General features: G+C 40.2%; 1 protein-coding gene across 5 annotated transcripts in view; it reads left to right on the top strand.

Annotated features, from left to right (window-relative positions):
* crebrf (creb3 regulatory factor) overlaps positions 1 to 25114 on the top strand; it is a 69935-nt gene that overhangs the window by 23977 nt on the left and 20844 nt on the right. For 4 of the 5 annotated variants that reach the window (XR_013888469.1, XM_080201672.1, XM_080201674.1 and 1 more), the window contains exons 3-6: positions 1140 to 1265; positions 1954 to 3013; positions 11857 to 12054; positions 23837 to 24026. Coding sequence is in view for 4 of the 5 variants with exons in the window: in XM_080201672.1 (XP_080057798.1) it covers positions 1140 to 1265; positions 1954 to 3013; positions 11857 to 12054; positions 23837 to 24026 (1574 nt within the window). In the remaining variant the exon portion in view is untranslated. Of the gene's footprint in view, positions 1 to 1139; positions 1266 to 1953; positions 3014 to 11856; positions 12055 to 23836; positions 24027 to 25114 lie in introns of those variants that run through there. The other variant, XM_080201675.1, reaches the window with a different exon arrangement.

Below are 25114 nucleotides of genomic sequence, written 5' to 3' on the forward strand. Positions count from 1 at the left end.
TCCCTGGTCGTTTGTTACCCTTATTCCTTACTTTGACCTGTATTCTTAACTTCTATTTCTGTTACCTTCTGAGTGGCATCATTATCACCAGGTCCCAATACTCTCTTTAATGCTCAAGTAGGTGTGCCGTTGGCCTTGAGAGACACCACTCTTCTAGCTACACATTTACCATCAAGATTTTGCCTATACTTATAACCATTTAACATGTGGCTCGGTTAGCAATCCTGAAAATGTCATACATGAAGCCCTTTTTTTTCAATTTTTTTTTGTAGAAACTCCTTCCTTTTTCCCTTTGTCATTGATCCCAGCATGGACCATGCGGAAGTGGGACTCATTCCACATTCCTTTGCGTTTCCTCAAATTCTCCTGGACGGTTAGTTGCAAGAGGATTCATATTTGCACAAAGCAAACTAAATACCTCTATTGCCAGAAAAAGCAACATGCAACATCGAGAGTTGCTGTGGAAGAGTGAAATGATATCTGTTCTCCCTCACTACAGCGCACAACATGATGAGTGATGTAACACTGCAACATATTCTACATCTTTCCACCACTTTTATTTATTTCCTTTCCTGCCTTCTTCCCAACTATCTCATTTTAAGGCAACTGTGTGCTGTGGATTTAACTTTACTATGAAATGAATTAATAAATCAAGACATGCTTTACTTGATAACTCAGAAGAAAAAATCTCTGTGCAACTTTCCAGACCAGATTTCTGTGCTGATATTTGTAGGCTGGCTGAATGCTGATCCCGGTACCTGCTTTTAATTTCAAGATTTTTCACTTTTTTAAGAAAGCTGTAAATGCTCGCAGGTAAATTTTAATCTGGCAGTTTCCAGTGAAACATAAATCGATTTGATTCTGTAACATACTTTAAGTTCCAAACATTACAAAATTAATAATTGTTATGATTAAGAATTTGGAGTGGTGCAAAATGATGTTTTTAATATGGGAGGTTATTTTAAAAATCAGAATAGGAATTTTAATTACCAGGGGAACAAGAATGAGGAACAACACAGTTTCATAATTCATGACAGCTAGTAGCACAACTGCTTGATTGCTGTAAATAAACCTGTACAAATAAAAGTATTTTTAATAAACTATTCTGCTAATGCTTTAGGTATCTATTTATTTTATAGCCCAATGTTAGCGGAATGGATCCTCCATTTGGGGATGCCTTTTGTAACCGCCCATTTCCAGACCAGACTTTAACCAGTACAGATTTGTTGGGGAATAATTCCGATCCTGATTTCATGTACGAACTGGTAAGATTTGTAATATACAAGTAACTCAACAATTCACTTTCTCTGGATGATTCACTTAGTGCATGTTAATTTTACTTTTTGTAATTATCTTTGCCATTTGTCTTGAAGGCACTAGCTATTAATTGGTTAAAATTTCCATCAATTTAAGCCACACTCTTAATATCTTGCCCAGTTGGCCATTCTTCATACTTAGCTTTAGACAAAGCAGTTAACCCTGACAGCAAGATCTCTGTTAAGGGCTGATTCTGTCAATTTGAGACCACGCACCAGCATCTTATAGTAAGGGTCTTTGAGCAACAGAGAGTGGGAACTTTGGTAACTTTTGATTTGCATATCTGATTGTGGGGCACCGGTACAAAAAGTCATGACCCTTTAGTGGTCTAACTGAAATCAGGGAACTTAAAACAGACTGAATCAAATCTGTAACTACTTTTTAATTCAGTCTATAAGATGAGGCTTCTTTATTCACTGGGGCCAAAAATCTAGTTGTGAACAAACAGCCACATAAGAGTGCTGTGCGGAGTTGAATCTACCAGATCTTCCAATTGTGGTTGAATAATATCCTGATTAAATAATAAAACTTATTTCTGTTATCTGGGCAGGAGGGAAAAATTTGTTTTAAACTTTTTTTTTGTTTTCCCCCAGTCTAACTAATATGTTTTTAATAGAATGTTTTCATTTTTTTCAGGATAGAGAGATGACTTATACTCACAGCTCGAGAGATGATCCTCTTATTTTGGGAGATTGTAAAGACATTGAAATTTTAGAGCCTTTAAATGAATTACTAGACTCGGATCCTTCCTTTAATTCAAACTGGGAGCAGTGGGACACATGCTGGGAAGACTTGACTAAATACACCAAATTAACTAGCTATGACATTTGGGGAACCAAGGAAGTGGATTTCCTTGGGCTAGATGACTTTTCCAGTCCTTATCAAAACGAAGAGGTCATCAGCAGGACCCCAACATTGGCCCAGCTAAACTGTGAAGATTCCCAGCCTGTTTTGGATTCATTATATCATCCCGATCTACTAAAGAGTTTAAATCAAAATTCATTGACTTCTCTGGCTGGTAAAAAGTTTTCAGGAAACAGGGCAGCACCACCAGTGTCATCTGCCAGAAGTCCCTGTATAGATGCGTGCTTACCTGAGACTACCCAAAAGGTAGCTAAGTCTGTTTCTTCAAGTGCAACTGTGGACATCTGCAATAAACTTCAACCCCTTAACACCAAAATTGGGTCTGTTCTTGTGGATAACAAAGACTTTGTTAAAAAAGCTAAATTGTGGATCAATCCAGCACCACTTGGTAAATCAACTTTGGGTGCTACCCAGGTGCACAGTGATTTACCAGCTGATTCCTGTTGCAGTGATACTGGACCTGCAGTTAGGAAACTAGACAAGAACAATGCAGAAAGTATTTACTCCAATAAAACGCCCACAGTATTCAAAGAAGCAAATGATCCAAATTCTCAAGTCGAAACAGTTGAAATTTTATCACCGCCTGTCCCCGACCACACTCAGAAAAAGGAAGAACACAATTATTCTTTATTTGTTTCTGATGGTTTGAATGAACAGTCTCCCAGTATTGAGCAGGAAGCTGAAGATGATGAAGATGATGAGGACGATGAGGACCATGATGAAGGATTTGGTAGTGAGCATGAGTACAGTGATAATGAGGAAGATGACGATGATGATGATGAGGAGGAGGAAGACAAGGATGATGATGTCAGTGACACCTTCTCTGAACCCGGTACTTGAGATTTATTGTGTTAAAACTTAAATAATATTTAAACTTTCACTAACTAACATGCATCGAATTTATAGCACAAATGATCTCCATCTGGTTCAGTTGGTCAATCTTGATATTTGTATCCCATTTTGCTTGATCTAGCATCAGAATGCATGTACTTATAAAAGCTTTATAGTTTTGCGTTCATGTTGTTGTCAAATTATAGAGTATTCTTTTATAATTTGCCTCTTGGCATCCTGAGTTATATAGTTTCTTTCAATTTGCAATATACAGTAGGAGGTTATTTAAATCATTTCACTTCAATACAAAGGTAATGGAAAGCAGTGCAATCAGATTCATATTTATATTTTTTAAAGTAACAGGACCAATTGGTAACACATGGTTTTATATAAGAAAGGCTACGCTTGGAGCAAGTAACTAAAATAGGGAATTTGTTATATGGCACAGTAGCACAGAATTGATCAGAAGATACTGGCTATGTTTAAGAAATAATCGATACAGATCTTTTAAATGCAAAGGAAATACAGAATGAGCACAAATAAAGAGATTGATTATATTTTCTTACATCATAGAATCATATAAAGTTTGCAGCACATAAGAAAGACACTTGGCATATCTTGCTCTTTCCCCATAGCCCTGTTAATATTTTCTCCAAGTATATTTCTAGTTCCCTTTTACGCAAACTATTGAATCTGTTTCCCGCACCTTCTCAGTAATGTCCTAACTATGTTAGATATTGTGTATTTTAAACAAAAAGAAAAGCATATGGTTTGCACATATAAATTATGACTAACAACAAATTTATTCTAAGAGCTGTGGCCTGTACAGAGTACAAACTTAAACTAAAACAGCAGCCTGCACAACACCTGAATGACATCACATCAAATAATGTGACAGGTTCTTAAAGCAATCATGCAACCATTTAAATATATAATATCTTTCCCTCTTTGCTTCTGTGGTTATGACAACAAATTACTGCAATATTATACATAAAATTGATAATACTCTAGAGTCTTCACTATGTATCATTAGACAATAAGAAAGTCAATCAGCAGGACTACTATTTCATAATTGTACACAACGTTCTCGAAATTGGCAATCTTTGTCCCTAGAAGAATGATTAGGAGCTAAGTAGACATATCTTCTCTCAGAACTAAATCTGCATCATTTTCGTGTTATGGTCGCATATAGATAATCATCAAGCAACTCAGATTCAACAAAACCTTTCACAGTAGGGACTGAAGAAGTTGGTACTTCTGGAGATGATTCTGAGAAATCACTTTGAGATGACAACGATTAGTCAGCATAGACAAACTAGTTCATTTTCTTTTTTGAACCGTGTAAGAAATCGGAGCTGTTTTTGTTCTAACTATGCCTGGTACACATTTCTCACTTATGGCATAATTACATGCTGAGCACATGATCTCCTTGTTTAAATGAGCGTAGTTATGCCCTCAAGTCTTATCTAGTAACTTGATGTTCACGTGGCTCTACTATTTCTGAAGTTGCTGGAGGTAATAACAAATCAAACATAAAACCATAAGTCATAGGCCGATTGGCCCAATTCTGCTCCTATCAAGTCTGTTTCACCATTCAATCATGGCTGATATTTTTCTCATCCCCATTCTCTTGCCTTTTCCCCATTACTCTTAATCCTCTTATTAATCAAGAGCCTATCTATCTCTGTCTTAATGACACTTAATGACCTGGCCTCCACAGCCCTCTGTGGCAAAGAGTTCCACAGATTCACCAGTTATCTGGTTGAACAAATTCCTCCTCGTCTTTGTTTTAAAGGATCTTTAGCCTGAGGTTGTGCCTTCTCGTTTTAGTTTTTCCTACGAGTGGAAACATCCTCTCCACATCCGCTCTATTCAGACCTTGCAGTGTCCTGTAAGTTTCAGTAAGATTTCTCCTTTTCCCCCCTCCCTCCATCCTTCTAAGCTCCAACAAGTACAGACCCAGAGCCCTCAACTATTCCTCATATAACAAGCTTTTCATTTCAGGGATCAATCTTATGAACCTTCTCTGGATCCTTTCCAAGGCCAGCACATCGTTCCTTTAGATACGGGGCCCAGAACTGCTCACAATACTCCACATGGGGTATGACTAGAGCTTTATTCAGCCCAGAAGTACTCTTGTATTCTAGCCTGCTCGACATGAATGATAACATTGCATTTGCCTTCCTAACTGCTGACTGAACCTGCATGTTAACCTTAAGAGAATCTTGAACAAGGACTCCCACGTCCCTTTGTGTTTCTGATTTCCTCAGTATTTCCATATTTGGGAAATAGTCTATGCCTCCATTCTTCCTTCCAAAGTGCACAACATCATACTTTTCCACATTGTATTCCATCTGCCACTTCTTTGCCCACTCTCCTAACCCAAGTCTTTCTGCAGCCCCCCTCCCGTTTCCTCAATACTACCTGGCCCTCCTACATATCTTTGTATCATCTGCAAACTTAGCAACAGTGCCTTCAGTTCCTTACTCCAAATCGTTAATATATATTGTGAAAAATTCTGGTCTCAGCACCGGCCCCTGAGACACACCACTAATCCCCAGCTGCCATCTTGAAAAAGACCCCTTTATCCCCACTCTCTGCCTTCTGCCAATCACCCAATCCTCTATCCATGCCAGGATCTTATCCTTAAAATTATGGGCTCTTATTTAACAGTCTCCCATGCAGCACCTTGTCAAAGGCCTTCTGGAAATCTAAATAAATCATGTTCATTGGTTCTCGTTTATCTAAACTTCCTTATAAACTCCTCAAAGAACTCTAATAGATTTGTCAGACATGACCTCCCCTTGACAAAGCTGTGCTGACTCAGTCCTATATTATCATGCACTTCCGAGTACCTTGTGAGCTCATCTTTAATAATGGACTCTAAAATCTTGCTAATGACTGAAGTCAGGCTAACCAGCCTATAATTTCCTGTCTGCTGCCTCCCTCCCTTTTTAAACAATGGTGTTACATTATGTACTTTCCAGTCTTCCTGCCTCCAGTGATTCCTGAAGGATCACCACCAGTGCGTCTACAATTTCCTCAGCTATCTCTTTTTAGAACCCTGGGTGTAATGTATCTGGTCCAGTTGATTTACCCACCTTCAAAGCTTTCAGTTTACCTTCTCCTTAGTGATGGCTAGTGCACTTATCTGTGTCCCCAATTCTCCTGGAACTTTGGCATCCCACTGGTGTCTTCTACATGAAGACTGATGCAAAGTAACTATTCAGTTCTTCTGCCATTTCTTTGTTTCCTATTATTACTTCTCGAGCCTCATTTTCCAATGGTCCAATGTTTATTTTTGCCTCTCTCTCATCTTTTATATATTGAAAAAAAACCTCTTCCTATCTTCTTATATATTACTAGCTAGCTTACACTGATATTTCATCTTCTCTCCCCTTATTGCTTTTTTTTTTAATTGTCCTCTGCTCACTTTTAAAAGCTTCTCACTAATCCTCACTACTTTATATGCTTTTTCTTTTGCTCTTATGCTGCCTTTGACTTTCCTCGTCAGCCCTGGATGGCTCTTCCTCTTCCTTGGGATGAATTACTGTTGTGCTTCCTGAATAACCCCCAAAATCTCCTGCCATTGCTGTTCCACTGTCTTCCCTGCTAGGCTCCCTTTCCAATCAACTCTGGTCAGCTCCTCCCTCATGTCTTTGTTGTTACCTTAATTTAATTGTAATACCGTTACATCTGATTCTCCCTCTCAGAATTTATCCTGCAGTCTATCATATTGTGGTCATTGCTCTCTAAGGATTCCTTCTCCTTAGGTTCCCTAATCAAGTCTGTCTCATTACACACCACCAAATCCAAAATTGCGTGTTCCTTCGTAGGCTCTGTTACAAGCTGCTCCAAAAAGCCATTTCTTAGACATTCCACAAATTCCTTTCCTTGGGATCCACTGCCTACCTGATTTTCTCAGTCCATCTGCACATTGGAGCCCCCCATGGTTATTGTAGTATTGCCTTTTTTGTATGCCTTTTTTATCTTCTGATTTATTTTCTGCCCCGTATCCCAACTACTGCTCAGAGGCCTGTACGTAACTCGTTCCTGTTCTATTTGTGTAATTGGTACCTATATGGACCATGATAACTGGATCGTTGCCCTCCCATTTCTTCTGCAGCCCAGATGAGAGATCCTGAACCCGAGGACCAGGCAGGCAACACAACCTTCTGGATTCTCGATCCTGATCACAGAGAACGGTGTCACTGCCCCTAACTATAATATCCCCAATTACAACTACATTTCTTTTTTCTCCTCCCAACTTGAATGGCTCCCTGTACCGCGGTGCCATGGTCAGTTTGCTCATCCTCCCTGCAGTACCCATTCCCCTCCACACAGGGAGCAAGAATCTCGAACCTGTTGGACAAGTTCAGGGACTGAGGCTCCTGCAATCCTACCTCCTGTGTCCCTCTACTTCCCTCTCTTGCAGCCACACCCTCCTGTCTCTGATCACTGGCTGAATTCAAGGTATTTAATCTAAATGGGGTGGCTGACTCCTGGAACGCATGTCCAGCTATCTCATCCCCTCCCTGATGTGTTTCAGCATCCGAAGCTCAGAATCCAGCTTCTCCACTCTCTTGCAGACTTGGCCACTGGGAACCACAATGGAGTTGATCACCTCCCATGTCATCCAATGAAAACACATCACCTGACTCTCCTTTTTAAACTTTTTTTCATTATATAATCTCCTTACTACCTCAGTCTCCACGCAATTTCTAACCAGTAATTCGAATGGATTTTCAAATTTAGCACAGCTCCCTATAGCCAATTAGGAGGAGAAATGGAGGCATAGACTATTTTCTAAATGGGAAAATACTTAAGAAATTAGAAACACAAAGGGACTTGGAAGTCATTGTTCAAGATTCTCTTAAGGTTAACGTGCAGGTTCAGCTGGCAGATAGGAAGACAAATGTAATGTTAGCATTCATGTCAAGAGGGCTGGAGTGCAAGAGCAGGGATGTATTTCTCAGGCTGGATAAGGCTCTGGTCACATCCCATTTGGAATATTGTGAGCAATTTCGGGCCCCATATTTAAGGAAGGATGTGCTCACCTTGGAAAGGATCCAGAGATGGTTCACAAGAATGATCCCTGAAATGAAGAGCTTGTCGTATGAGGAACAGTTGAGGACTCTAGGTCTGTACTCGTTGGAGTTTAGAAGGATGAGGAAGGATCTTATTGAAACTTTCAGGATACTGCGAGGCCTGGATAGATTGGATGTGGATGTTTCCAAGAACCAGAGGCACAACCTCAGGCTAAAACGGCGATCCTTTAAAACAGAGATGAGGAAGAATTTCTTCAGCCAGAGTGGTGAATCTGTGGAACCCTTTGCCGCAGAAGGCTGTGGAGGCTAGGTCATTGTGTGTCTTCTAGGTCATCTCTGTCTTAAATAGGTTCTTGATTAATAAGGGGATCGGGGTAATGGGGAAAAGGCAGGAGAATGGGGATGAAAAAAATCAGCCATAATTTGAATGGTGGAGCTCCTATGTCTTATGTCTTAAATCATAGCCCTCCTGTGATTTAGTTTTTTTTAGTCCAAACTCACTCAGTTTCAGAGAATCAAGAGTAGTACTTACTTACCAATCAGCACTCTCCCTTGTGGCCTCTGCTGCCTGTTTCACCTAACCCAAAAGCACTCTCACACAGCCAGGTAACACTCAGTGCAAAATAATTCTCAACTTTCTATTAATGCAGGTGAACTGTGGGTAGCCATATGAGTAGTGTTTCTATAGGATGCCAAATAACTATTCACACAACATGTTAAAGAACCTTGCTCTTTGAAACACTCAGCTAACCCATTGGTTGACAGATGATAAGGTGTGGATTTTATAGGTTGAATACCATTTATTTTGAGAGAATTCTCAAACTCCTGTCAAGTAAACTGTGAACCAATGTGTTCTGGTCTCACCAGAATTTACTTGAATGTTGTCAAGTTTTTCCACGGTTTGTTCAAACGTAGTAGATCTCATGATAACTTTTGGCCACTTTGCGTGTGAACCAGTTATGACTAAGAATATATCACCCTCAAATGGCCCAACAAAATTTGCATGCAATTGTTGCCATTGCATTTTAGGCCACTCCTATGGGTGTAAAGGGAAAAAAGTTGGTGTATTTCTTATTTGCACACAGGGTTGACACTGTCCCACTTTCATCAATCTGAACATCCAGACCTGGCCACCAAAAATAACTGTGCAAATTCCTTCATCCAGACTAGACTAAGATGCTATTCGTGTGTTTTTCAAGAACTCTTTTTTTCATGCAGACTAGGAGGAATGACCACTCATATTCCCCGTAGTAAATACCAAACTTGGACAGTCAGCTCAAGCTTTCTTAACGCATACGGTATCAAATCAGATGTGGACGATGCATTCAGCTATCATACCTTTCAATACCACATCTATCACCTTTCCCATCCCAGTATCATTTCTGGTATATCTCTGAACTTGAGAAGCTGTCACAGCCAAATGATCCATCAGGAAAAAATAAAGAATATTAGCAAAATGAATTGGTGGCATCTGCTCAATAGTTATAGGTAAAGGTAAGCATAATAATGCATTAGCATGACATTCTCAAACTTTACATCTTAGGAGTGTGTAGATAAGATCAGTGACCATCTTTGCAATCAGAGAGCAGCTAACAAAAGTATACCTTTTATATGGCCCAAACATAACAATTAAGGGTTGATGATCAGTCAATAATGTGAAATGATGACCACATAAATAATAAATTTTATGACAAAAAATATATTCAATGCTTTCTTTTAAGCTGACAATCGTTAAACTCTGCACTAGTCAGACTCCATGAAGCAAAAGCTCTTGGTTAATCTTCTCCCAAAGGGAAAATGTCAAACAACTGTCCCAACCTCATGAGGTGAAGTGTCACAAGAAAGCAGTAATGGTATCTTCAGATTAAAATGAACCAATATTCAGACTTTTGCAAAGCATCCTTGGTATCCTTGTATGCTTTGTCACATTTTATTGTCCAGTCCCATTTTATTGTCCAGTCCCATTATTGTTTCACACAAGTAAATTTTGTAATGGCATCAATAATGGAGCTAAGTTTAGAATAAATTTCTCATAATCCTAGAAAGGACCTCAGTTGCATCATGTTTATCAGATGTGACGCTTCTAAAATGGCATCTATCTTTTTAGGTACTTTATATACTCCTTTACTCCATAACATGACCCAAATACTCGACTGATGTTTGGAAAACATACCTTTCTTGAAATGCAGACCTTGTGCTTGAATATGTTGCTTCTAAACATCCAGCTAACATTATACACCGGAGAGGCCACTTAAAATCTGATAGATTGACCTTTGGAATAAGCCAGGTGTGGATGGTATTCCAAATGGTGATCTTATACAATGAGAAAGACCTTTATGACTAACCAAAATAGAAAATACTGGAAAATCTCAGCAGATCTGGCAGCATCCATAAGGAGAGAAAAGAGCTGATGTTTCGAGTCCAGATGACCCTTTGTCAAAGCTAAAAGGCTTAGAAAAAAGGAGATATTTATACTGCAGGGTGAGGAAGTATGAGTCATAGTCGCAGAAACCAGGGGAAAAGACTGCTAATGACAGTCCATAGAGAGAATAAAGGGTGTGAATGGCCAAACGGCAGAGAAGTTAAAATGAGAAGGTAAGCTGTGACAGATGAAGATGCGGCCGAGGGGTTGGGGGCAAGGAGGTGCAGGTAATGGATGGGACAGAGGTAAAATTTGGAAAAGGGGGATAAAATAGGGGAAAGAATTGGGGGGAATAGAAGTGAAGAAAGACAATAAAATAAAAGGTAGCGAACAGTAAAACAAAATAAATAGAATGAAAACAAAGGGGTTGAGGTGCGGTAGAGCTAATCATCTGAAGTGGTTGAATTCGATGGTGAGACTGGTTCTGAAAGTAATCATATTTAAATATATAACAAAATCACACACTTGTGTTTTTTTTCTCATAAAATTTCCTTTTTTCTAACCAGTCATCTTAAATTCCAATTTTACAGTCACAGTCATTGTGGGAACCAGTTTCTTTTTCTTTTAAAAGCATTTATAGTTTCGGAAGTCTGTATTGCACTTCACCTTAAACTTCTCTACTGGAAGGAGAATAGCTACAGCTTCTTCACTCCTCACTCTGACCACGCCCTTATCCATGGTATCATTCTATCAAATTTATTCTGCACCCTCTCAAAGACTTCAACCTTCCTCAAATTCTGTGCTCAGGAGTGAACACAGTACTCCTGAGGACTAGCCATCATAACTTCCTTGTATTCTATTCCTCTATTCATAAAGAAAGGAATCCAGCAAACAAGGCAAAATATTGCATATGCTGGTAATCTAAAACAAAATCAAAATATGCTGGAAATACTCAGTGGGTCAGGCAGCATTTTGGAGAGGAAAAACAGAGTTAATGCTTCAGGTTGATGACATTTCAAACATGGAAAAAAATTAGAGAAATTGGTTTTCAACAAGTGACAAAACAAAAAGGAAGATTCGTACAGAATGGAAGGCAGGAAAAATTTAAATGACAGAAGAGTTGGTGGAGAACAGCTAAAGGAAGGAATAATGGGGAAAGTAAAGGAAAATAGCTATTGAGTCAGAAATTTAAGTTTATCAATATAGGGATATGGGGATGGGACCTGGGTGGGATTGTGGTTGGTGCAGACTCAGTGGGCCAAATGGCCTCTTTTTGCACTGTAAGATTTTATGATTCTATAATATGAAGAGAACAGCTATTTCAAAAAGGAACTGCTCTTATCGGTGTTCCTTGTCTGCAGTGCGTTGATGCTATTTTCTTATTGTGCTAGTTTCAGAATGTTGTCAATATTGCATTTGTTTTCTTGTAAACAGGATTTGAAAATGACACAGTAGATGATGTGAAAGATGCAGTAACAGGTATTTCCAGAAAAAGGAGCAAAAGGAGATACTTCTGGGAGTACAGTGAACAGCTGATTCCACCACCCAAGCAAGATCGAATGTTAAAGCCTTCTGAATGGGATAGAGAAACTTTGCCCAGTAATATGTATCAAAAAAATGGTTTACATCATGGTAAGCTGAAGTTAATTCATGTTTTGCTTTCTGAACGTTTGAAACCCAAATTTGAACTGCAATCTCAGACGAATCGATTAAGTGTCAGTTAATGATGCATCTGGATGTTATATCCCCTTTCTTGCCATATTGCAGTTTTCTTTAGTTCACGCAGAGAAAGAAAGGAACACTGATTTCTCTTTAATAATTTAGCATTTTAACAATCTTGCAGTTGCTGTAGAATTTTACCTATTTAAAGATTTTATATATATGTATAAATTATGATCCTTTCTGGATTAATTTCTTCCATCACCTGTACTATTATCTATTTCTATAATGAAAAAGCTTTGAGCTTTTCATTTTGGTTAATGTGGGACTTTTGATGAATTACCTTAGAAAGCTTCCAAAAGTTTCCCATCTCTTGCTTCTTCCTTTTATGGTGCACAGTGGTTAGCACTGCTGCATCAGACTCCAGGGATCTGGATTGCTTCCATTATGGTGCACGGTGGTTAGCACTGCTACCTCAAAACACCAGGGATTTAGATTCAATTCTGGCCTTGGATTACTATGAAATTTGCATGTTCTCCCCTTGTCTGTATGGAGTTTCCTCCAGGTGCTCCGGTTTTCTTCCACAGTCCAAGGATATATAGATTAGGTGGATTAGCCACAGCAAATGCGTTGTCTTACAGGGATAGGATAGAAGGAAGGGCCTGGATGGGATGCCCTTTCAGAGAGTCAGTGCAGACTCGATGGGCCAGATGTGCTCTTTCTGCGCTATAGGGATTCTGTGATACCATGTTGTCTACTCTTCCATCATTATCACTTTGTTTTGTTGAAGTGCTGAAAAATATGCTTTTTCTGATGGAGAGCAACAGCAAGATCCAAATTTGGTACATCCTTTTGGATGTTTTCAAAAGAAATACCCTAAAATGTGATCCTTCAGAGTGTTTACAATGTCCTTCTCTATGTAGGTCCAAAAAGTGCAATGGCTACTCATTTTTTTTCATTGCCCTTACCATGAAAGCCAATAATACAGTCAAGGGAATATCTATCTTGGGATTTTGCTACTTGCACTCTTTCATGTGAATGAATCCTGGAGATACGTTGAGCACAACCTTTAAAAACACATAGTCAAGAACCCTATAGGAGAGAGCCTTGGGAATGGGAGGATACCACTAGATTGTCCTTGAAACATTCTTCCTTTAGTGTACCAACTGAAGTAATTGCACATGATATCATGTGGTTGCTTAATTATCCTTAACCTGTATATTGTCTAGTTTATACCTCAGATTTCACGGCAGTAGTGTGTTTTGCCACCTGGTACTGGAATACAACCCCTATCCATCTGATTAGAATATAAGGTGACATTGCTATCTAGTAGTGTACCATCACTTAATGCAGGGATCTCAAACTGGCTAGGTTCTAAAGTCTTAGTCTCTCCTGGATATTAAATGAAGTTTCCTTTTCAAGATGACTTGAACCAAGCTGGGTCAAAAGATAAGCAGCATATTAGAATATTTCAAACTTATTTAAAAATCCAACTCTCCCAATGTTTTTTACTGGGAGAAAAACTGTGGAAAGTCATATTGCTTTTAAATATGGATAAACAGTTTGGAAATACAAAAGTGGTAAATGGAAACACCAGGTCAAGAAATAAACTAATTCCCTAATTAGAAACTATTTGCTAAAATACCACATTAGAGTAGACAGTAAAGGTTTGGGCCTGTGCACTTGCAGAATAATAAGAAAAATTTGTAGACCAAGGCTGGAAAACATTAGAAACTGGGGAAACACCTAAAAACGCACCCTCAGTTGAACATGCTGACTATGTATTATGTACCTAAGCATGGCATGGGTCAAGATTGTAATATTGTATGTAAGAAAATAAGTTGTTTCCCCTTTACGACAGAGCATTCTTGAGGTCTGTAATTGAAGAGGGCTAGAGGTGGTCATTCCAGGATTGCAGTGCTCTTTTGTCTTGGGGTATTTTCTAGAAATAGTTAGAGCCTTGGAATCAAGGTGTGTTATTTCTGTGTCAGTTAAACTAAATGGAAGACTGATTCGCAGTCAGCGTAGTGAAGCAAGATGTTATAAAAGAAAACAGAGTTGTCACTTGAATTTGTTACAACAATAACCACTGAAGCAATTTGCTAACAAGGAGGTGATAGCCTAGTAGTAGTATCACTAGATTATTAATCTAGAACTCAGCTAATGTTCTGGGGATCTGGGTTTGAATCCCGCCGTGGCAGATGATGGAATTTGAATTCAATTTTTAAAAATCTGGAATTAAGAATCTACTGAAGACCATAAAACCGTTGTCGACTGTTGGAAAAACCAATCTGGTTCAATAATGTCCTTTTGGGAAGGAAATCTGATGTCCTTACCTACAACTTCCTTCTATGTATCCCAAGGTTTGATAAATTCTGAAACAGAGCTGAAGTAAAAGTATTTTTGACGTTAGTGCTGGGCATCTTTACAAAATGGAAAAGTGACAAGATCTCTCTTTATAAAAGCTTTGTTGTGAATCTCACTGGATAGAGCATGCTTATTACACATTTATTGTAACTAGAATTCTTCAATCTTTAATGGATTGCAGAATTGTAGTAGGAGGCTATTTGTGGCCCTAGAATTGCTACTTGTGTTTCACTGTGATACCCTTCATGATCAAAAAGCCACCTAACGTTTAGAGTCTAAACTCTCAAAGAATGACCACATGAGTGAAATAACCAAAAGTTGATGGTACCAATGAAATTGCAACTCACTGGAGGTCATCATTTTTAAGGAGTAATGGAAAGAAAAACTGTTCAGTCCTAATTTATTGGAACTAGCCTTCTGCACTTCAGAATTCTCTAATTCTTGTTAGTAGTTTAATGGCTGTTTTCAAGAGCAGAATCAGCCTCTGATGCAAAACCTACATCTTTATCTGCTATATCAGAGAGTCAAAGGTAGCATCGTGTATTAATTAATCCTGGTTGCTGGACACAAATGCTAACTATAACTCTTGTCAATATGTGTGATGAAAGATGTAATGTGGTTACATTGTTTCATAGAAGAATCATTGAATCATAGAACCCTACAGTGCAATAAGAGGCCCTTCAGCCCATGGAGTCTGTACCAACCACAATCCCACCCAGGCCCAATCTGTATACCCGTACATATTTTACCCACTAATCCCTCTAACCTATGCATCTCAGTACACTAAGGGGCAATTTTAGCATGGCCAATCAACCAAACCTGCACATCTTTGGACTCTGGGAGGAAACCGGAGCACCCGGAGGAAACCCACGCAGAGCAGTTTTGGGCGCCATACTTACGCAAGGATATTTTGGCCTTGGAGGGAGTGCAGAGGAGGTTTACTAGGCTGATGCCGGGGTTGAGCTATGAGGAGAGGCTGAATAAACTAGGCTTGTTCTCGTTAGAGTTTAGAAGAATGAGGGGAGATCTCATTGAGACATATAAGATGATGAATGGGATGGATAGGACAGAGGTGGAGAGACTCTTCCTGCTCAGAAAGGACAGTAGGACTAGGGGGCACAGCCTCAAGATAAAGGGGGGGGCGGTTTAGAACGGAGTTGAGGAAGAATTTCTTCACTCAAAGGGTGGTGAATCTCTGGAATTCTCTGCCCATTGAAGTGGTGGAGGCTACCTCGCTAAATATTTTTAAGACACGGGTTGATGGGTTTTTGATAAGAGAGGGGATTAAGGGTTATGGGGAGAGGGCGGGAATGTGGAACTGAGCCACGACAGATCAGCCATGATCTTATTGAATGGCGGGGCAGGCTCGAAGGGCTAGATGGCCTACTGCTGCTCCTATTTCTTATGTTCTTATATGCAAACTCCACACAGACGTTGACCCGAGCCAGGAATCGAACCTAGGTCCCTGGAGCTGTGAAGCAGCAATGCTAACCACTATGCCACTGTGTCAAAATAATCATGCCCTTGATTATTTATTCCTAAAGTAAAATATAGGAAAGGGATTAAGTGGGACAGTTATCATTTCAGAATTGATTTACCAGCACTTTTCAAAAATAGGCACAGTGGTTAGCACTGCTGCCTCACAACACCAGGGACCCAGATTCGATCCCCAGCTTGGTTTACTGTCTGTGTGAAATCTGCATGTTCTCCTCATGTCTGTGTGGGTTTCCTCTGTGTGCATGCTCCAGTTTCCTCCCACGGTCCGAAATACATGCTGGTTTGGCACCTTGGCCATGCTTAAAAAAAAGTTCTCCCTCAGTGTACTGAAATAGGCACCTGAGTGTTGCAACTAGGGGATTTTCACAGTGACTTAATTACTGAGTTAATGTGAGCCAACTTGTGACACTAATAAGTAAACTTCAAATATTATGCAATCTCTTCAGATCCAATAGGATATTAAAATTTGAAATTAAAAATTTGGAGTTATATTTTTGTTACATTGCCATCTAAATTATCTCTCAGAGCTCTTATTGAGGTTCTTCTGAATTGATAACAGTGACATTGCCTAACTGAGCATGAATATGAAGCTGCCCTGACAACTTAAAAATATTTATATATGTCTTCCTGCTATTTGTCAGCAGTAACAGGGGCAGCAGAATTTTGGGTGACCTCAAGTTGACTGAGGTAGAAAATGAGAGGCCGGTCACGAGTGTGTTCATATTCAAATCTAGAGATAAGCGGATGGATGAAAATTTCAGTAGCAGATGAACTGAGGCTGGCATCATGTGATAGAAGTGAAATCTTTATGATAGAACAGTACAGTACAGGCCCTTTGGCCCTCACTGTTGTGCTGAGCTATGTCCTGACCCAAGATCAAGCTATTCCACTCCCTATCATTCTGGTGTGCTCCATGTGCCTATCCAGTAACCGCTTGAAAATTCCAAAAGTGTCCAACTCCACTATCACAGCAGGCAGTGCATTCCATACCCCAACCACTCTGAGTAAAGAATCTACCTTGGACATCCCTCCTATATCTCCCACCATGAACCTTATAGTTATGCCCCCTAGTAACAGCTACATCCACCTGAGGAAATAGTCTCTGAACATCCACTCTATCTATCCTCATCATCTTCTAAACTTCTGTTAAGTTGCCTCTCATCCTCCTCTGCTCTAAAGACAAAAGCTCCAGCTCCCTCAACCTTTCCTCATAAGACCAACTGTCCAAACCAGGCAGCATCCAGATAAAACTCCTCTGCACTCTCTCCAATGCTTCCACATCCTTCTTATAGTGAGGTGACCAGAACTGCACACAATATTCCAAATGTGGTCTCACCAAGGTCCTGTATAATTGCAGCATAACCCCATGGTTCTTACACGCAAACCCCCGTTAATAAATGCTAACACGCTATAAGCCTTCTTCACCACTCTATCCATTTGAGTAGCAACCTTCAGAGATCTGTGGATATGAATCCCAAGATTTCTCTGTTCCTTCACATTCCTCAGAACCCTGCCATTGACCCTGTAATCCTCATTCAAGTTTGTCCTTCCAAAATGAATCACCTCGTACTTATCAGAGTTAAACTCCATCTGCCACCTTTCAGCCCAGCTCTGCATCCTATCGATGCCTCTTTGCAGCCTACAAGAGCCCTCCACCTCATCCACTATTCCACCAATCTTGGTGTCATCAGCAAATTTACTAACCCACCCTTCAGCCCCCTCTTCCAAGTCATTGATAAAAATCACAAACAGCAGAGGACCCAGCACTGATCCCTGTGGTACACTGCTGGTAACTGGCCTCCGGTCTGAAAATTTTCCCTCCACCACCATCCTCTGTCTTCTATGAGATAGCCAGTTACTTATCCAATCAGCCAAATTTCCTTCTGTCCCATACCTCCTTACTTTCTTCATGAGTCTACCGTGGGGAACCTTACCAAATGCCTTACTAAAATCCATGTATACGACATCAACTGCTCTACCTTCATCCACACACTTAGGTACCACCTCAAAGAATTCAATCAAACGTGTGAGGCAAGACCACCACCACCACCTCTCTCTCTCCTCTTCCCCCCCCCCCCCCCCCAATCCATGCTGACTATCCTGGATTAGGCTACATCTTTCTAAATGGTCATAAATCCTTTTCTCAGGACCTTTTCCATTAACTTTCCGACCACCAAAGTAAGACTAACTGGCTTATAATTACCAGGGTCATTCCTATTTCCTTTCTTGAAGAGAGGAACAATATTCACCACTCTCCAGACCTCTCGCACAATCCCCGTGGCCAGTGAGCAGCCAAAGATGAAAGCTAAAGGCTCTGCAACCTCATCCCTTGCCTCCCAAAGTATCCTAGGATGTATCCCGTCTGGCCCAGGGGACTTATTGACCCTCAGGTTTTTCAAAACTGCTAATACATCTTTCCTCAGAACATCTACCTCCTCCATCCTGTCAGCCTGTACCACACTCTCATCGTCGAAAACATGGCACCTCGTCTTATTGAACGCTGAAGAAAAGTATTCATTCAATGCTTCACCTATCTTTTCTGACTCCATGCACAAGTTCCCACTACTGTCCTTGACTGGCCCTAACCTCACCCTGGTCCACTCCTGGAACTGATCTACTTCAGATCAGCCATGATCTTGTTAAATGGCGGGGCAGGCTCGAAGGGCTAGATGGCCTACTCCTATTTCTTGTGTTCTTATGGTCATTGTTTTATTTCTCACATAAGAGTAAAAAGCCTTGGGGTTTTCCTTGATCTGACCCACCAAGGACTTCTGATGCCCCCTCCTAGCTCTCTTAAGCCCTTTTTTTAACTCATTCTTTGCTAACCCTCAAGTGACCCAATTGAACCTTGTTTTCTCACCTTTCCATACATTTTTCCTCTTGACAAGACGTTCACCCTCCTTTGTGAACCATGGTTCCCTCACTCGGCCATTTCCTCTCTGCCTGACAGGGGCATACCTATTAAGGACACGCAGTATTTGTTCCTTGAACATGCTCCACTTTTCTTTTGTACCTTTGTCTGACAGTTGGTTCCCCCTAAGCTTCATAGTGCACAGCTTCACAGCATTCCGGGACTTGCTATATAGGAGACAATAAGCCATACATAAGAAATGGGCCCTTTAGCACATTGGGGCAATGAAGCCGTTTTAGCAGACTGCATATTAGAACACAGAATGATCACAGTGTGTTAGAAAATTAGAGGGAACATTGGTCAGCAGGTAGATGGAAATAGGATCGGGAGAACAGAATGTGGGTTCCGTGAACAAGGTGAGCTTGGAGAGAAACTAGGGACGATTTCAGGCTTATGGCATGGGGAGCTTTGAAAGAAAGTTTGATACAGTGGTTTGGAGAAGAAATTGACATGGCAGAGGCGTGCAAACAGATTGAAACAATGTTGGTGACAAATAAGTGCATTTTTGCTTTGAGTGTGGAGGAGATTAGGGTGAGATTTATGAAAATAGTCTGCAGTACAGAAAACCAAGGGCTATCTTTGCATTCCAGGTGACCCTGAAATAGTGAGTGGTTTTAGCAGACAAGCAAGGCCTGATGGTGCTTTTTTTTGGTCCAGCTGGATCTGTACCTGTCAGAGAGAATGGTCAAGGTAAAAGAATAAATGATGGTTTTAATAGGTACCCGGGCATTAAAGATGGATGTGAAGGGGGGAATCAGCAAAAGGTTAGCTGCAGGAATGTTGCGTTGAATGGTGGACCAAAGGCTAATGGGATTTTGAAAGTGCAGTTCAAAATCTTTTCCAACAGGACACAGGAGGAAGTAGTGTTTGTGGTGGAAAGGGGGATGAGAGTGGAGAATGATAAAAGGAAATGACCATAGATTTCCTAATCTGCAATTGACATATTTCAAGGCGATTTTGATGGCAAGGTCAAAGGATTAGCAATAAATATACACCATTACAATTAGCCTTGAGATGAAACATCCACAAGCCTTGTTCAACGTGGCCAGAGAATCCAATCAAGCCAAACTCAACAGCGTCCTACCAAGATAGGGCCTCTGGTGGAACATCTCCTGTTCCACCAGAGGCCCAAACATCCTAGGCCACTGCTCTATCACCCATCCACGCTTTGGCAAATCAGACCACAAGGCTATGATCCTGCCCCCAGCTTCCAAGCAAAAACTGAAGTGGAAGAATCCATCAAAGCAAGTCATGCAATGTTTGAGGAATCGAATGATCTCCTACGGGACTGCTCAGTCATTAGACTGGTAATCTTCAACCTCTTTACAACAATCTGAGATCCCTATCTTTGGCTTCAAGAAGATGACTTTCATCCTGGTACCAAAGAAAAGCCAAGCAGCATGCCTTACTAACAATTGCCCGATGGCTTTGGCATCTACCGTTATAAGAGGCTTCGAAAGGTTAACGAATTCTGGCCTCCCAGACTGCCTGGATCCACTACAGTTCACCTACTGCCACAACAGACGCCATCTCACTGGCCCTGCACTCAACTCTGGAACAACTAGATAACAAAAACACATATATAAGACTCCTATTTATCAACGATGGTTCAGCCTTCAACATCATTATTTCAACAAAGCTGAGCTCCAAGCTCCGTGGCCTAGGGTTCGGCTCTTCCCTCCTACGACTGGATCCTAACCCACAGGCTGCAGTCAGTAAGGATATGCAACAACGCCCCCATGATCATCCTCAACACCAGTGCCCTGAAAGGCCGTGTCCTCAGGCCCGCACTTTATTCCTTGTACACCTATAACTGAGTGGCCACATTCCCTTACAACTTGATTTTCAAGTTTTTTTGATGACTTCCGAAGTGGGTTGGAACTCAAACATGATGAGGTGGAGTACAGGAAGGAGACAGAGAATCTGGTGAACTGGTGCAATGACAATCTGTCCCTCAACAAAACAAAGGAGATGGTCATCGACTCCAGGAAGCATAGTGAAGGACATGCTGCTGTCTGCATCAATGGGGATGAAGTAGAAATGGTCATGAACTTCAGTTCTTTTAGGTGTCCAGCTCGCCAACAACCTGTACCGGTACCCCACATGCCAACACTATAGTTAAGAAAACCCATCTCAACACTTCTGCTTTTTCTCAGAAGAACTAAGGAAATTTGGTAGGTCAACTTTTACAGATGCAGTATAGAAAGCATTCTTTCTGGTTGTATCACAGCTTGGTATGGCTCCTGCTGTATCCAAGATTGCAAGAAACTACAAAGGGTTGTGAACAAATCCCAATCCATCACTCAAACCCATTGATACTGTCTACATTTCCTGCTGCCTTGGAAAAGCAGCCAGCATAATTAAGGACCCCAGGCACTCTGGACATATTCTCTTCCACCTTCTTCCGTTGGGGCAAAAGGCACAAAAAACCTGAGGACGCATCAACCTACTCAAGAACCGCTTCTTTGTCGCTGCCACCAGACTTTTGAATGGACCTAACCTGAACGGTTAGTAAATTTGTAGGTGACACTAAGACTGGTGGCATGGTGGACAGTGAAGAAAACTATCTCCAATTGCAAAGGGATCTTGACCAATTATACCAATGGGCTGATGAATGGCAGGTGGAGTTTAATTTAGACAAATGCGAGATGATGCATTTTGCTAGATTGAACCACGGCAGGAATTACTCAGTTAATGGTAGGACATTGGAGAGAATTACTGAACGAAGGGATCTAGGGGTACGTGTACGTAGCTCCTTGAAAGTGGAATCACAGGTGGTCAGAGTGGTGAAGAAGGCATTTAGCATGCTTGGTTTCATCAGTCAGAACATTGAATTCAGGAGTTGGGACGTCTTGTTGAAGTTGTACAAGACATTGGTTAGGCCACTCTTGGAATACTGTGTGCAATTCTGATCATCCTATTGTAGAAAGGATATTATTAAACTAGAAAGAGTGCAGAAAAGATTTACCAGGATGCTACTGGGACTTGATGGATTGAGTTCTAAGGAAAGGCTGGATAGACTGGGACTTTTTTCTCTGGAGAGTAGGAGACTGAGGGGTGATCTTATAGATCTTATAAAATAATGAGGGGCATAGACAAGGTAGATACTCAATATCTTTTCCCAAAGGTAGGGGAGTCTAAAACTGGAGAGCATAGGTTTAAGGTGAGAGGGGGAGAGATACAAAAGTGTCCAGAGGTTTTTTCAGAGGGTGGTGAATGTCTGGAACAGGCTGTCAGAGGTAGTAGCAGAAGCGGGTGCAATTTTATCTTCTACAAAGCATTTAGATAGCTACATGGGTACGATGGGTATAGAGGGATATCCCAAATGTGGGCAATTGGGATTAGTTTAGGGTTTTAACAAAAAAAGGGCAGCATGGACAAGTTGGGCCAAAGGGTCTGTTTCCATGCTATAAACCTCTATGACTGTACCTCCCATTAAGTTGATTTTTCTCTACACTCTATCTATGACTGTAACACTACATTTCTGCAATTCTTTCCTTCTCAAGGAATGGTATGCTTCGCCTGTACATTGCTCAAGAGACAGTACTTTTCGCTGTATACCAACACGTGACAATAAATCAAATCAAAAATATGGTTAGGGGAATTTATCTGATGGGAGAGATTAAGGAGCTACAGGAGGTTACTAATCTCAGAATATTAAGGTGGATGTTGAAATTCCTGGGGATGAGAGGTCACTTAATGTGAAAGCTGAGGAAAGAAAGCTTTGCAGTTTATCTTGGTGAGAAAATTGGCATGGTTCTTGGGTGGGTGGTAAAAAACAAATATTTTAAAAGACATGCGAACTGAGTGAGGTGTTCAAAGGAGAAGCAGATACCAGAAGAATAGGTAGGCTGACTAAGGTGTGATGAGAGCCGCACCAGACTGCTACAGTTTAAATGTATTAAAAATTGTCTTACTTCGAAGTTGCTTCTTGAGACACTTTTTTTGATCATCCAAGAATTTTTTTAAGTAGCTGCTTGAAAACGTTAGGTTATTATGGGGGGCTTTAATTAATTGAATGTGTTGTACTATTTGATTAAAGAATATAGGAATTGTTGATGGGACAAAAATGTTTAATTTCATTTGCCCTCTACTATCCTGTTGTTACTATACAGTAGTCCTTGGAACATACCTGGAATGGGGAAAGGTTGGACAAGCTAGGTTACATCCGTTGGAGGTTAGAAGAGTAAGAGGTGACATGATTGAAACATATAAGATCTTCAGGGATCTTGACATGCTGAATGTGGGGAGGACGTTGTTTTTGTGGGAGAATCTGGAACTAGGAAGTTACTGTTTAAAAATAAGAGGTCACCTATTTAAAACAGATGAGGTGAAATTCTTTCACTCAAAGATTACGAATCTTTGGAACTTCCTCAAAATGTGATGGAAGCAGTCTTTAAATGTCTTCTATGGCAATGGTGGATACATTCTTGGTAAGCAAGAGGTTGATAGGTTATAGGGATAGGCAGGATATTTGAGGTTACTGTCAGATTAGCCTTGTCATATTAAATGATGGAGCAGGCTTGGAAGGAATCAGTGGCCTACTCCTGCTCCTTGTTCAAATGTTTGTAGTCCCAGAAATGAAGCAAGGAGTCCTAGTGATGGAGAGCTTTGCAAGTCTTGGGTCCAACTGTTCCTTCATGCCTCCAATTGCTCATTATTTCCACAAGATGTTATTTGTTTCATAAAATTATAGTGAATGTGTTTTTTCCCCTAAGTTGGCACTGGAGCAATGTGACTTCTTGCAAGCTGCCCCAGTATACCTTCTAATTCTATGTTTTACTCTTGTTCTGTGCTTCTAAAACTTCATTCTAATTCTTTTAATCTACGCCCTATCCATGACTGTAACACTACATTCTGCACTCTCTCTATGAATGGTATACTTTGTCTGTATAATTGCACAAGAAACAGTACTTTTCACTTATACATGTGACAATAATAATTCAAATAAACTAATTGTATGTATTCTTCTCAAAATAGGAAAATATTTAGTGAAGAAGTCTCGTAGAACAGATGTTGAAGACTTGACACCAAATCCAAGAAAACTACTACAAATTGGAAATGAACTTAGAAAACTAAACAAAGTGATTAGTGATCTGACACCTGTAAGTGAATTGCCATTAACTGCCAGACCAAGATCCAGAAAAGAAAAGAACAAATTAGCATCCAGGTAATGAGGAGAATTCAGTGATTGTCCTGTATAAATGAAACCAATTTTTTTTAATATTTGTTATTATCAGAGATGTTTCAATCTTTAAAAATGGATATCTATCTGCATCCCCTCCAAAAATTAATTTCTATCCATCCTCTATAAGGGTGGGCAGAGCTCTAATAACCTATTCCATATCTACCCAATACTGGTTTTTGTACAAAAAAAATGGTGAAATGCTGCGATTTAAATACAGCACACCATATTCTACTCACATGCAAATTTAACCCACCTTTCTCTTTGAAAGTTGGATATTTGAAAAAGGATTTGTTTTGGACATGTTAATAAAAACAGTTTTTCTAACACAATTGAAATATGAAATTCACTTTTTTTTGTATTATCTTCATTGATTACTCCACATACGTTACACATAGGTGGCCTATCCAACTGGGAAAATAAGAGGGACATTTGTCCCTTTAGCTTTTAATGTAATTGTGATGTTTACAAAATACAGGGGCACCTCCAGGCATCCATCTTCAGTTATTTTCCTCCCACCATTGACACCCGTTGCATTATGTTTGTTGCATCGCTAAGGAGTCTTCTTAATCAACAGTTTGTTTTTACTGCTGATAACCCAGATTTCTTACCTATACTAAATTTTCTTTCAAAAGTAAAATATCTTGTTTAGCTGAATTTAAAATTCTACATCAGCTACAGAAAGATCTTCTCCATCACTAAGCAGCACCCAGTACTGTCTCGACCACACAATGTGTGAGCTCTTACATTTCTATAGTAGGGTAAACCAAAGAGTTTACAGCATCGTCTTTCATTCAAAATACACTTGGGTATCAAGGAAGTTCTGTCATTCAATTTGACTACATCAGATATCTTCGCATGTAACATATCTTTGAGAGGAAACAAATGGCACATAAGAGGATTTCTTTTCAGACATGGAAGTTTCTCTGAAGAATGCTACTCCTAGATCATTTTCCCATTACTACTCAAACTGAATTTCCTCACTGTGCCAGTTCCAGACCAGGATTGTAGGATGTATTAATATATAATATACTTGTACTATCCATGAGGTTCATCTAGTCACTGAAAGAGGC

Source organism: Carcharhinus amblyrhynchos, chromosome 13 (genome assembly GCF_965287045.1).
Source record: "Carcharhinus amblyrhynchos chromosome 13, sCarAmb.v2.hapA, whole genome shotgun sequence".
Classification (NCBI taxonomy): Eukaryota; Metazoa; Chordata; class Chondrichthyes; order Carcharhiniformes; family Carcharhinidae; genus Carcharhinus; species Carcharhinus amblyrhynchos.